General features: G+C 39.0%; 1 protein-coding gene across 8 annotated transcripts in view; it reads left to right on the forward strand.

Moving 5' to 3' along the window:
* Positions 1 to 15,278, forward strand: part of ATL1 (atlastin GTPase 1) — an 86,878-nt gene that overhangs the window by 30,308 nt on the left and 41,292 nt on the right. For 4 of the 8 annotated variants that reach the window (XM_006160521.2, XM_006160522.3, XM_006160520.2 and 1 more), the window contains one exon: positions 11,750 to 11,997. In XM_006160521.2, coding sequence (XP_006160583.1) covers positions 11,750 to 11,997 — 248 coding nt within the window. Of the gene's footprint in view, positions 1 to 530; positions 615 to 11,749; positions 11,998 to 15,278 lie in introns of all 8 variants that reach the window. The other 4 variants (XM_006160526.2, XM_006160525.2, XM_006160524.2 and 1 more) reach the window with 2 other exon arrangements.

Raw genomic sequence — 15,278 nt, forward strand, 5'->3', positions numbered from 1 at the left:
CTGTGGTCCTTTTTGGCATGGCCGTTCTTCCTTCTTTGTCATCTCGTAAGCGAGGCTGCATGAGAGCCTCGTACATCTCCTGTTTACCTTGTCTCTTGATTATATCATATTTTCTTGTTTATCTTGTCGTTTTGTTCATGCCCGTTTTAATGGGATAGGATATGGAGGTAGAAGACAGTGATACTGATGATTCTGACTCTGTAGACCAAGCCAGTGTGTGTTTTTAAGTCTTAGTTTTTAACAACAACAAAAAAATTAAGTTAAAAAACTAACTGAAAAACAGATAAATAGAAAAAAGCTTATAGAATTAACACATGAAGAAAATATGTTTTTATTTTGTACAGCTCTACAGTGTTTTAAGCTGCACTATTACAAGAGTCAAAAAGTTTTAAAAGTTTCAAAGCTTATCGAAGTAAAAATGGCAAAGTAAGCTAAGGTTAAGCTATTATTGAAGAAAGGGCTATTTTTTAATAAATGTAGCATAGTGTAGCCTAAGTGTACAGTGTTTGTAAGACTACTGTGGTGTGCAGTACTGTTCTAGGCCCCTACATTCATTCAGCAGCCATTCACTGAGTCACCCAGAGCGATGTTCAGTCCTGCAGTCTCCATTCATGGTAAGTTCCCTATACACGTTTACCACGTTCCTCTTTTATATCATATTTTTACTATACCTTTTCTATGATTAGATTCACAAACGCCATTGTATTACAGTTGCCTACAGAACTGTACGGGTTTGTAGCCTAGGAGCAATAGGCTATCCTTTATAGCCCAGGCGGTACCACCATTGTTTGTGTAAGTACACTCCGTGATGTTTACACCGTGATGAAATTGCCTGATGGCGCACTTCTCAGAAAGCATCCCCATCATTAAGTGCCACATGACTCTACGGTGGTTTCCAGTTTCTGTAACACAGAGTGGATCTTAGAATCGTAAGATCATGGTAGACCTGACCATGACACAGACGATACTCAGCACAAGGAGTAGCCACCTGTTTTTGGAAGAGCTAACCCAAAGATGATTAATGGATCAGATAATTTTTTTAAAACCAAGTATTTCTAAGTCACTGGCTTTCTTCAGTCTATAAATGCATGTGTGTGTGTTTTCCTTAGTGGGAATTATAGTTCCCATCTGTGTTATTTTTAAATATGTGAATATATTTTCTCATGATTAGATATTTTCTGTAACATGATTTCAAACAGCTTCATATTTTACATAATATAACTGTGACATAATTTATTTACGGTATCTTACAGTTAGTATTTAGATTGTTTTCCGTTTGTCACCATATAAATAATGCTGTTATAAACCTCTACATAGATAAATACATGTGTATAATCTAATTTTCATAGGATAAATGCCTAGAAATGGAATTGTATCATTAAAATACATGTGTATATTTTTGATGCTTTTCTTTTTCTTTTTTTTTTTTTTGAGAGGTTTTTGCTATAGGGCATGTGCGCTCGCCAGACAGAGAGAGACAGAAAGTGAGAAATCACCCCCCAGAGGGGATAGCCACTCCGCAATCCCTTCTCCTCCATTCTCCTCTCAGGATCTTAGGCACGCACACACATGCACCCGGCGTGAATTTAAGCCACCGGGTCCGGGACTCGAACCATGGTCGACTACATGGGAGTCCAGTGACATAGCCATTATGCTAACTGCTGGTCCCTTTTGATGCTTTTCATAGTTTTCAACACCGAGTATATATTTCTGTCTTAGTTCATTTATGCTGCTATAACGAAACACCTGAGTCTAGATAATTTATCAGAATTTTGGTCTGGCCCTGTAACACAGGGAAGCCAGATCCCACATATCTCACTGCAGTTTGAATTCCAGCCCTGGTGGCTTGAAAAACATGCAGACGCATGTGCACTCAAGCCCAAAATCCTGATAGGAAGGAAGAATGGAAGAGAAGGAACTGCAACATGACTATGTCCCATTAAGGCGTTCTCTATCTCTCTCTCTCTCTCTTTCTCTCTCTCTCCCTCATATGTGGCATCTGGCAATGAAAAAAAAGTTTAAAAATATTTTTTAAAAATTATTTTCTCATATTCTGGCAGTTTGGCTGTTTAGTGAGGGCTGTTCTCTGCTTCCAATCTGATGGCACCTTTATAGGGCATTCTTTGGAGGGGAGAAACACTGTGTCCCATATGGAGGAAGGAAGGAGAGGAGAATGAATGCTACATGAAATCTCTTTTATAAGGGCTATACTTCTGTTTACAGGGAGAGGAGCTCTCATGACTTAAATCCCCTTTAAAGTCCCAATCTCTTATTACTATCAAGTTGGTCATTAAGTTTCAACACCTGAACTTTGGAGAGGCCACATTCAAATCATTGCATTCTGCTCCTGCTCTTTCTCAAACTTCTCACGTGCAACATACATTCATTTTATTCCATTCATCCCAAGAGTTACAACTTGTTCCAGCATCAACTCAAAAGTCTCAGAAAGTCTAGAGTCTTATCCAGATCAAACATGGGTTAGACCCAAGATATTATTTATCCTGGGGCAAATTTCCCTTCAGTTGTGAACCAGTGAAATCACATAAGTTGTATGCTTCCAAAATCTAATGGTGGTACAGGCATAAGATTCCAAAAGGGAGAAACAGGATAGAAAAAAGGAGCAGTAAGTCCCAAGTCCAAAACTCAACAGAACAAACATCACATCTTGAGATCTGAGAGTAATCTTTGACTCCATGCCCTGTCTACTAAACACACTGCAAGGGACTTTGCCCCATGGCATTGTGGGACATAGCCCATGCTGTGGTACTCTGGGTTGAAACCAGCTGCTGTGGCTTCCAGGCTGGTGTTGCACTGATGGATAGACAGATCTGGAGTCCCAGAGGGAAGCCTTGTATTATGGCTCCACTAAGCATTGCCCTGATGGGGGCTCCAAGTGGCATTTCCACCTCTGCAGCACATTTCTGCCTGGGCCCTAAGGTTCTCTAAGCCACCTTTTGAGATCAAAGTGGAGGAAGCGCTTTTTTTTTTTTTTTTTTTTTTTGAGAGGTTTTCGCTATAGGGCGCGTGCGCTCACCAGACAGACAGACAGAGAGACATAGAGACAGAAAGCGAGAAATCACCCCCCAGGGGGGATGGTCACGCCGCAATCCCTTCTCCTCCATTCTCCTCTCAGGATCTTGGGCATGCACACACATGCGCCTGGCGTGAGTTTTAAGCCACCGGGTTCGGGACACAAACTGCGGTCGACTATGTGGGAGTCCAGCGACATAGCCATTACGCTAACTGCTGGTCCTAGTGGAGGAAGCTCTTGAACTCTTTAGAATTAGCACCACATGGGCGCTGCCAAGACTCATACTTACACCTTCCAGAGTGGCAATCTGAGCCACACCAGGGCCTGTTTGAACCACATCTGGGCCAGCTGAGGAGTGTTGCACCACAACATGGGGAGCAGATACATGAGACAGCCCTGGCAGTGAGCCCCAAGATCCCAAGGGTGCCCTGGTCCCATCCTTCATCATTCTGCCCTCAAGGTCCTAGCACTGTGAGCCTGTGATGGGAGGGACATCCTTGAAGATGTCTGAAATGTCTTCATGAATTTTGGAGACCTTATCATTATTCAAATCATAGCAGTATTTTTGTAACCATTGCCAGTTACGATAGCCAAAAGGGTTATCTCCTTTTACTTAGAGTATCTTTTAATTACTAGGAATACTGAATTATTGCCCTTGTATCTATTAGCCAGTATTTCTTTTTATTAGTTATTTATTTTTTTGTTGAGATACATACACACACATTTCCCTAATTGTGATGATATTGTTCTAGAGACATCATTCTTCTTCCTTTTTCCTTTTCTTTTTTTCAAATTAGATAGAGAGCATAGGGAACCAGCAGTTAGCGTAATGGCTGTGTCACTGGATTCCCACTTAGTCGACCACAGCTCATGTCCCAGACCCGGTGACTTAAAACTCACGCCGGGCGCGTGTGCGTGCATGCCCAAGATCCCGAGAGGAGAATGGAGGAGAAGGGATTGCGGTGTGACCATCCCCACTGGGGGGGTGATTTCTCGCTTTCTGTCTCTATGTCTCTCTCTGTCTGTCTGGCGAGCACACGCGCCCTATAGTGAAAACCTCTCTCTCAAAAAAAAAAATTAGATAGAGAGCAGAGAACTTGTGAGAGAGAGAGAAAGCACTCCCTATGGGGAAATGATCATGCCACAATCCCTTCCCCTCCATCTTTTCTTCCTTTTGGGATTTTGGCCACATGGACACACATGCAGCTGGCATGCTTCTCAAGCCGTGCATCAGTCTGGGACTTGAACCATGCAGTTGGCCATGTGGGATCCAGCTGCCTCTACCACTGTACTACTAGTTGGGTCTAATGTTTTTTCTTTGTTGTCAGAGTGTGAGATGATAGAGAAAGAAAGCACCTCTCAGTGGGGTGAGGTCATCGTGATCCTTTTTCCTCCACTTCCCTGTTCTACGAGGACTTCAGATGTACATGCGTATGCACGCAATGTGTTTTTCAGGCCACAGTCAGGGCCAGTATTTGAACTGTGGTCCGCCATCTGCAATATGGTCCTATGCACAGCATTTAACCATTGTGCTATAGAACCAGTTCTAGAGACATTAGTTTAATGGTTTATGGAATTCTTTTGCATAAAATATGAGTAAACAACCCATTAACGGATTTACTTATTTCTTGCATCGCTCTGATGCTGTAGAATCTACATCATTCCTTTTTACCCCCTTCCATAATGGTATTGCTAACAGTAAAACTATCTGAGTGTCTGCCTGGTATCTCGAAATAGTATTTTGAGATCTACTATGTGTAATCATTTCATTGAACTCATCTCTACTCTTGCTCTTAACATACTTAAGATTCACATTTATGAGTTAGTATTTTATATATACTTATTTATCTTAGAGATTTTTGCTATAGGGCATGTATGCTCACCAGAAAGACTTGAGAGACAGAAAGTGAGAAATCACCCCCCAGGGAGATGGCCATGCTGCAATCCCTTCTCCTCCATTCTCTCAGGATTTTGGGAATGCACACTCATGTGCCTGGCATGAGTTTAAGCCACCAAGTCCAGGACTCAAACCTTAGTTAACTATGTGAGAGTCCTGCAATGTAGCCATTACGCCATCTGCTGGTCTTAATATTTTATTTCTGTTTCCTAATTTCCTTTGTCCTTTTCTGTACAACTTCTCTTCTGGTGTTATTTTGGAAACTTCTCAGTTGCTCATTCAAACAAATATTTTTTTTTCTATTATTCTCTTCAAGTTCTGTTGTTAGAAACAGATGTAATGATTTAAGAAAAAGTAACCATTCTTTTCATTTTAGTTGCCAAGAGACAGTTCCCTAGGTGCTGTCTTTTTTTTTTTTTTTTTTTTTTTTTAATAATCTCCAGTGCACTCAGTTTGTCATCTTACTTGGTTTAATTTTTCCTGGAAATTTTTGTTGTTATTGTTTTACAATTAAGAAAATCAGAAATACACTCCTATAGCATTTCCAGTAAATTAAGGTGGTTACTTTTTACATTCTAAATGCTTGAAAACTCCCTCTCTACACATGTAAATTTATTAGCTAAGTGGCAATTTCCAGAGATTTAGAACACCTCATGGAATGACAAAGTCTCCAAAGGCCCTGTATGGAACATGAGTTCCAGTTTGTAAAAATGGTAAAATGGGACATAGAGTTTCTTCTCTCTTTGTGAGCAATACACTGGATCACCTTAGCAGCATATTCATTATCATCTGTTTTGTTTCTGACTTGTTTCCTCCCCTCCCCTTCTTTAAGATTTGCATAGTGCTGACTTTAGCAAAACATATTTAAGAAGGTAGAAATCTAATGCTAAGGAAACTTGGTATGCATTTCAAACAGATTTGGGGGCAATTTTCAATAAGCAAGGATAGTATTTATTGTTTAGTTAATACATTTTTATGGATGATAAATTAAGTATGTACGGTTTGCTCTTAGTACTACTCTGCACTCATGTAAACAAATATTTATTGAACACCTACTGTGTGTTTTCAAGGAATATAAAAATGAGTAAGACAGCCTCTGCTCCCCAGATATTTTTAGTCTGTGATTTCAATTTTGGTCTTTCACATAAACTGAAGTTTGTCTAAATAGTTTTTAAACAGCTTTATTGAAGTATGACTCATATTTCATACAACCTACTCATATAAAGTATACAATTAAAAGACTTACTATTTTCAGAGTTGTGCATCTGTCATCACAATTTTAGAACATTTTCGTTAGCTCCAAAAATAAACTTTGTATCTCTTAGCCATCGCCCCTCAAACTTCATCCAACCCAGCCTTGGGCAACCACTAATTTATTTTATGTCTTATAAATATGCCTATTCTGGACATTTTAATATAAATGGAATCATACACTATGTGGTCTTATGTAACATAATGTTTTCAGAGTTTATCCATATTGTAGCATATATTAATACTCCATTTATTTTTATTGTGGAATAATATTTCATTATAGGGATATATCACATTTCATCCTCTATCAGGTGATAGACATTTGGGTTGTACCTTTTCTAAACAGTTTTGCATGTAAATATGGATTATCATAAATATATGTGTAGGTTGGTGGTAATTATAAGTTTCATATAGGAAGTCTTAGGTGAGATGCAAATTAATGACTATATTTTTATAAATATTCCACAAATTCATTCTGTTCTATTATTATTCTTTATTTAATAGCATACCACTTCTGTACTTCTAAAAGTTTCCTTACCAAAAAAGGAATGTTTAATATGCTATTTTGCCTACATTGAATTACAATGTGATTAATTCTTCCTATAAACCATCTTAGTATTTTTGATTTTTTAAGGTTTTTGCTTTAGAGCACATGCCCTCGCCACAGAGTGACACAGAGACAGAAGAGGGAAAGTGGGAAATCGCCCCCTATGAGGGGTGGCCATGCCACAGTCCCTTGTTCTCCATTCTCTAAGGCTTTTGGGCATGCATGTACATTCGCAGAGTGACACAGAGACAGAAGAGGGAAAGTGGGAAATCGCCCCCTATGAGGGGTGGCCATGCCACAGTCCTTGTTCTCCATTCTCTAAGACTTTTGGGCATGCATATACATTCGCTCAGCATGATTTTTCAAGCTGCTAGGTCTGGGGCTAGAACCCCAATCAGCCATGTGGGAGTTCAGAGGCCTTAACCATCAGCCACCTACTGGCCTCATTTTAGTATCTTACAGTCACAACACAGATACTTGTTTTTCTTGTTGTGTTAGTTTTTGCTACAGTGTGTATGGGCTTGCCAGAGAGACAGAGAGAGAAAGGAAGGTGAGAAATCATCCCCCAGGGCAGATGGTCATGCAACAGTCCCTTCTCCACTCTCTGGAGATTTTGGGTGGGTGTGATTTTTAAGAAGAGGAGGACCTGAAGTGAGAGTCTTTTCCCTTTCCTTCTTTCTTTTCTTTCTTTCTTTCAGAGAGATTTTTTGCTATAGACCCATGTGCTTGCCAGAGAGACAGAGAGTGATAGAGTGACAGAAAAAGAGAAACCACCATTCAGGGTGGTGGCCTCACCACAATCCCTTCCCCTCCATTCTCCTCTCTGTATTTTGGTTATACATGCACACATGCCCAGCATGAGTTTTAAGCCACTGAGTCTGGGACTCGAACCACAGTGGACTATGTGGGAGTCCAGTGACATAACCATTATGCCATCTGCTGGCCCCAAATCTAGTCTTTTCTATTTGTTTATTTGTCTGTCCTTGTGACAACATCACCTTCTCTTAATTACTGTAGATCTTAAATATCTATTGGTATCTCTTAGTATATGTCCCCCAGTTTTGTTCAAGATTGTCCTTGTTAGTCCTAGATCTTTACCTTTCCATAGAAGCTTGGTAATTTGTATAAGACCGATGAGAATTTTTGTGATATCATAACCAATTTATGGATCAATGGGGGAGCACTGACATATTCATAATATAGAGTCTTAAAATCTGAGAACACGTATGTTCCTTTTTCAGTAATATTTTGTGTTTTTCTGTAGAGGTTTCAGTGTCTTTAGATTTTGATGGTATTTGGAGCTAGATCTGTGAGCTCATGAAAGGTGATGTCCTCTTCCCAGCTCCACTCTCCGTGAGTCTCATTGTTAGACTGAAACAGGCCAGAGCGGTAGTATTTATATGGCAGGAATTGGAAAACACTACAAATTAGGACTTTTCCTCACCTATCCACTGATAAGAGCTAATTGTTAAACATTTACCACCAAATCACTTACATTTATTACTAAATGTGGTGGATTTTATAATACTATACCAATGTTTTTTTTCTTCTCATTTAAAAAATAAATTAATAAATAAAGGTATAGAGCCAGTAAGTGAGTGGCATCGTGGTTAAAGTGACTGCGTCCCATATAACTGACTGTGTAATTCAAGTCCTGGACCCAATGATTTGAAAAATAAGCTGAGTACATGTGTGTGCATGTCCAAAATCCCCAAAGGTGGGAAAAATGGAGGAGAGGAGATCTCAGCATGACCATTCCCATTGGGAATGTTTTCTTACTTTCTCTCTTTCTCCCTCTCTCTTGCTGTCTCTCCAGCAAGTAGACACACCCTCTGGTAAATTTGAAATTAAGGTATAATACATATGCAGTAAAATCCACTCTATTAATATATGTTTGTGTGACTTTTGACAAATTTATGCAGTTGTGTTACGACTATCACAATCAAGACACAGAACCATTTCATTACCCTAGATACTTCTCCCTATTCCTTTGTAGTCAACTCTTCCCTCTACACAACTCCTGGCAACCATTAATCTACTTGGTCCCTGTAAATTAGCTTCTTCTGAATGATTCGTATAAATGGAATCATGTAGTGTATTACCACTTAAGTCTGACTCCCATTAGAGTAATTCACATGAGATTCATGCATGTCGTTGTATGAATTAGTAGTTTATTTCTTTTCATTGCTGAGTAATGCTCTCTTATATAGATGTACCTAGTTGAGGGGTATTTGGGTCATTCACAGTTTTTATTGGGTTGTTGGAAAAGTCATGACACATTTTTGCATAGAAAAACAGAAAAATACATCATGCCTTTTCCAAGTATAAAATTGCTATCAACATTTCTGTGCAGAGTTGTGTATGAATATGGGTTTTCATTTAGCTTGGATAAATTTCTAGAAGTAATATTTTTGGATTTTATGGTAAGTATATATTGAATTTTTTGAGAACTGACAAACTGTTTTGCATTTTGGCTGTACAGCTTTTGCATTCCTACCAACAACACATTAGAGTTCTAGTCGTCCTGCAGCCCCAGCACCACTTACTTTAGTCAGTGTGTTTAGCCCTTCTAGTAGGTATATAGTGCTCTCTAGATTACGACTTTTCAAGCAGCTCTCCTACTTTGTGCATTTCAAGGTGCAAATTTTCTCTGAGTAAGCTTTTGCTGTGTTACATTTTCCAAATTTGACTCCAAATAGGGAAATATTGAAAATACTTCCTTTAAAATTAAGAAGCCGTAACTGCTGAAATCAGACCTGCTGAAAGTTATGCCCATTACTGTAATAACTCTTGTATTCACTATTGTATTGAATGTCCAATAATACACAAAAAGAAATATAAAATATTTAGAAAATCAGAAATAACACTGTCATGATTATAAATTGTTTTTCTAGTTTTACATTTTAAAAATATCTGCGGGACCAGCAGATGGTGTAGTGGTTATGTCGCTGGATTCCCATATAGTTGACTGCAGTTCAAGTCCCAGACCCGGTGGCTTAAAACTCACACAACTCACAATCCCAAGAGGAAAATGGAGAAGGGACTGTGGCATGGCTATCTCCCCTGAAGGGCGATTTCTTACTTTCTGTCTCTCTGTCTGTCTCTCTGGCAAGTGTACATGCCCTATAGAAAAAAATCTCTCTCAAAAAAAATCTACAGGGAACCAGCAGTTAATGTAATGGCTATGTCGCTGGACTCCCATGTAGTCGACCGTGGTTCACGTCCCGGACCCGGTGGCTTAAAACTCACGCCGGGCGTGTGTGTGTCTCTATGTCTCTCTCTGTCTGTCTGGCGAGCGCACGCGCCCTACAGTGAAAATCTCTCAAAAAAAATCTACATAAAATTTATAGAAATAATAGAGTTTAGCAAATGTTTCAATATGAGACCAACACATTAAAGTAATTACAGTTCTTTACCCAAACAAGTAGAAGACATAATTAAAGCAACAAATACAACAACTAGTCTTGTTAGCTATGTTAACTATGAACTACTGTTAACTATCATATTAACTACTGTTAATTTTTGTTAACTACAGTTAACATAACTACTGAGAGAACCCTCGATAACTGTGCTATGTTATGTTACATACTGTGTTAGCTATGAACTCCCAACAACAACTACTAACAAAAAATATAATGTACCTAAGAGTAAATGTAGTAAACCTCTTCCACCACTGCAAATTAAATAATAAAAACTTTATTGAAGGGAATTAAAGACCAAAACCAGATGAAGCAATAGTCCATGTTTATGAACTGAAAGACTGAATACCATAATGGTATCGATTCCTTCCAGATTAATCTATAAATTTAACATAATTTCAATAAAAATTCAACGAGTGTATTGATTCTAATATTTATATATAGTTAAAATAGCCAAGGCCAATACTATTTAGAAGAAGGAGTTGTCATACTAAATGACTTTTTTTTTTTTTTTAATTTTGCTATAGGGCACATACTTGCCAGAGAAAGATAAAGAGAGTGAGAACCCCCCACCCCAGAGGGGATGGCCATGTCACAATCCCTTCTCCTCCATCCTCCTCTCAGAATTTCGGGCATGCATGCACATGCACCTGGTGTGATTTTTCAAGGTGCTGGAACCTGGACTCAAATCATGCAGTTGGCCATGTGGGACCCAGCAGCCTTAACTTCTACACCATCAGTTGGATCATTTAATGACTATATTTTTAATGCCAGAGAGCATGCGCATGAAAGTCAGAGAACCCTCCAGTAAAACCAGATCACACCAAAGACCTTTTTCCTCCAATCTCTAGCCCATCAGAATGTTGGGTATGTGCACACCATATTTTTCAAGCCGCAGGGTTCCGGACTTGAACTCTGATTGACCGTGTGGGACCCAGCTTTCTCTGTATAGTGCTACAGAATGGGATAGCTCTATAATCACTTCTTATCAAGTTATTTTTATTAATATACTACTGACAAATAGTACATAGTTAATATAATAAATGATGACCACTACTAGTACTGTTTTCAGCATTATCTGTTCATGTTTGATTTTGGCACTACCTGCCTGCTTAGTTTCAGCCTCAGCACAAGGTTCTTTCTGAGGATAGCTAATATTCTTACTTGATGAAGCACTGTTCTATTTGATTCAGTCACATGATCAGAAAGTCCAAATGTAAGTCTTTCTGGAAAATGGTGGAATTATGTTAAAATATGTCATTAAAATGAACATTTCTAATTCCACTGTGCTCTTGTGTCAGGTGTTTGAGAAGAGAGAGCTAAAGGGGCCAACAGGTGGCATGGTGGTTAAAGGCACTGGACTTCCACAGAGCCAACCATGGTTAGAGTCCAGAACCTGGTGGCTTGCTTTCTCACTTTCCCTCTCTCTCTCTCTCCCTCTCTCTCTCTGTCTGTCTGTCTGATCAAACTGGAAAATAATAATAATAAAGTTAAATAAATAAATTTTTAAAAATTTATAAAAACAAAAAAAAATAGAGAACTAAATATACATTTCTTGGCATTTTGAGATGATTAACTGAACTGGTTGCTGCTTTGTTCAACAGGTGGATTTTCCGAAAAGACATCTGAATGGAGCTCCGAAGAAGAGGAGCCTGTAAAAAAGGCAGGACCTGTCCAAGTCCTCATCGTCAAAGATGACCATTCCTTTGAGTTAGACGAAGCCGCACTGAATCGGATCCTTCTCTCGGAGGCTGTCAGGGACAAGGAAGTTGTGGCTGTATCTGTGGCTGGAGCGTTTAGGAAAGGAAAGTCGTTCCTGATGGACTTCATGCTCAGATACATGTATAACCAGGTACGTAAGAGGTGCCTTCAAAAGCTTTCGTACTTCCGAGCTTCTGTCACTTTGCATTTTGATTTAGTGATGTTTTCAGCATTCCCACTTCTATGATCGTATATCCTAAATACGAGCTGATTTAAAAAATGCTACAGTGAAACTATTCCAAGCTCAATGCTTTAAGAACAAACTGTGCAGGCCACTTCCCTCTGAAGCCCCTTAGTTGTCCGTCTTTTTTCTCTCTTAAAAATAGACACAGCTTAGTGATATGATTAGAGACTTTAAATGTTTCAGCATTAAAAATGTCAAATTTGGGGGCCAACAAGTGGTGTGGTAATTAAGGCGCTGGACTCCCATGTGGTTGACCATGGTTCGAGTCCTGGACCTGGTGGCTTCCTTACTCACTCTCTTTCTTTCTGGTGAGCGCACTTGCCCTGTAGCAAATTGAAAAGTAATAATAATGACAAATAAAAATTAAATAAATAATTATTTTTAAAAATGTCAAATTTTGCTACAAGTTTTTGAGTGTAATAGCTTTTTTCCAACATGCATGATGACATTTTTCAAGCATGCATCAAATTTAAAAGAATTTTACAGTGAACATCTGAATACCTACCACCTAGATTCTACCATTAATGTTAATATTTTTGCTTTTTCATATATGTCTCCATTATTCATTCCTTTTTCTGTCTATCACTCCATCTTACGCTTTGGTTCATTTACAAATTGCTGAGATCAGTATACTTCCCCACCAATATGTCAGTTTTTAGAAGGAAAATTGTTAATAAACTTATCCTATATTTGGCACACAGTAATCAATAAGTAGTATTTGAAAAAAATACATAAATGCCTGAATGAATGAAAAGCTGAATTTTAGGTCAACTCAAAGAACTATTTGTGAATATTTTCCTTGACTTTCAAAATTATTATGAGGTATTGTTAAAGCTTAATTTATTTTATTTCTCTTATGAGGAAAAGAGGGAGTCAGAGAGAGAGAGACAGGCCCCCCATAGGTCTTCACACTGTGATCCAACCGCATCCCAGCCAGCCCAGATCACCACCATGCACACGTCTGCTCATGGTATATGGGGAAACGTCCCGACAAGAACCCGAAGCCTTCCCATGTGGGTCTAGCATCACAGGGCACTGCATTGCAGCTGCACCACTGCTGCTGGCCTCAAAATCATTTCCCATGCTTAGAGTTTTTATAAATACGTTAGGTAGACCATTGATTGACCTGAGTTAATGTAACAGTAATGTTATTCTTATGCTAATTCATCTTCATTACAATTTATTCATTGAAATATGCATCTCAAGACGCTTTTCCAGGCAACACTTTATAAGACTTGTTTAAGTTTCAACTCAAGTTCTGACTATGCGCTATGCCCTGCATTATGGAGGCACTATGGACACCAAAGAAGACATACATTTTGCACTTAGGCATCTCATGGTCTGAATGAGGAGACGAAAGGAAGATATGCATGAAATATTTAAGAGCATCATTAAATGCTAATCCATATGTTTCTGAATGTAGTTCAGGGAAAGGACAGGCAGGAGTTAGGAGGGAAAACTTCATAGAGATATTAGAGACTTAAGATAGATTTGTAAGAGGATCGGGATCAGGAGAGGAAGAGAGAAGGACATTATAGACTAAGAAGAATAAGCATAATGTATACATTAAATAGAGGATACATCTTCCCGAGAGTAAAAAATATGTATTAGAAACAAAGAGGAGATGAGATTGCATAGGTGAGAGCCAATTCATGGAAGAACCCAAACAGAGCTTTTTATGAGGGTCTAAAATACTTTATAGAACAATACAGGATATAAGTAAATAAAATTTTGTTTGATACTCTAGTTTATAGAGAATTATTAATTCAAGTAGCCTACTACTAAATACCTCTTTATATTTTAGTTAATATGAGGTTATAGATTTGAAGATTATCCTATAAGGTCTTCCAAAAACTAATAAGCTATTCTATCTAAAAAACATCAAAATAAGTGTAACTACTATTTTTGTTGTTGTTATAGGGCATGCACATTCACCAGAGAGAGACAGAGAGAGAGAGAGAGGAAGTGAGAAATCACCCCCCTGGGGGATGGCCACACTGCAATTCCTTCTCTAACTCTCAGGATTTTGGGCACTAATGCACATGCACTTGGTGTGATTTTCAAGCTACCAGGTCTGAGACTCAGACCACTCAGCCAGCCATGCAAGATCCAGCTCCTTAACCTCCACACCACCTGCTGGCCCAAGTGTAACCACCATTTTTTTAAAAAGAATTATTTATTTTATTTTACTTACTATTTTTTAAATTTTTGCTAGAGGACACATGCACTCATCAGAGAGAGAGAGGGAGAGATTGGGAAGGTGAGAAAGCAAGCTGCCAGGTCTGGGACTCAAATCATAGTCAGTCATGTGGGAGTCTGGCATTTCAAACACCACGCCACCTGCTGGCTCCACCAAGTAACTACTATTAATTAACATCACCAATGACTTAGTTACTAAATCTAAGAGACACTTGCCATTTCTTATCTAACTTGATATTGAGCCTTAATGGACAGTTTCTTTTATTCTCTTGTTCTTCGACTCCTCAAATCCCACTTGTATTGGTACCCTTCTATTACTTCCCCCTGTCAGGCCCTTGGTCATATTTTTAACGTTTTAGTCCTGCTTTTATCTTCTTACCTATCATTTCCTTTATTCTTTTTTTTTTTTTTTTGAGAGGTTTTTGCTATAGGCGCTTGCACTTGCCAGAAAGACAGAGAGAGACAGAGAGATAGAAAGTGAGAAATCACTCCCCAGGGGGGATGGCCACGCCACAATCCCTTCTCCTCCATTCTCCTCTCAGGATCTTGGGCACGCACGCACACGCACCCGTTGTGTTTAAACCACTGGGTCCGGGACTTGAACCACAGTCAACTACATGGGAGTCCAGCGATATAGCCATTATGCCAACTGCTGGTCCCTCGTTTTCTTTATTAACTGGTCCTTCGTTGCTTCTAGAATGATCTGTTTATTTGCAATAACTTCTCATTTCCCACAGGATAAAATCTGACTTCCCTAGGTACCTTATAGGGCCTTTCAGAATCCGGCCATCTGTCTTAACTTCTCCCTGCTGCTCCTTCCCTCCTTTCCCCCTGCTGCTCCCTCTTCCTCACCGCCCCCCAACCAGAACATTTGTATAAAAGCCACACATGATAAGCTCTCACATAACTTTCTTTCTTTCTTTCTTTCTTTCTTTCTTTCTTTCTTTCTTTCTCTCTTTCTTTCTCTCTCTCTCTTTCTTTCTTTCTTT

This window comes from Tupaia chinensis, unplaced genomic scaffold (genome assembly GCF_000334495.1).
Source record: "Tupaia chinensis unplaced genomic scaffold, TupChi_1.0 Scaffold000688_1, whole genome shotgun sequence".
NCBI lineage: Eukaryota > Metazoa > Chordata > Mammalia > Scandentia > Tupaiidae > Tupaia > Tupaia belangeri.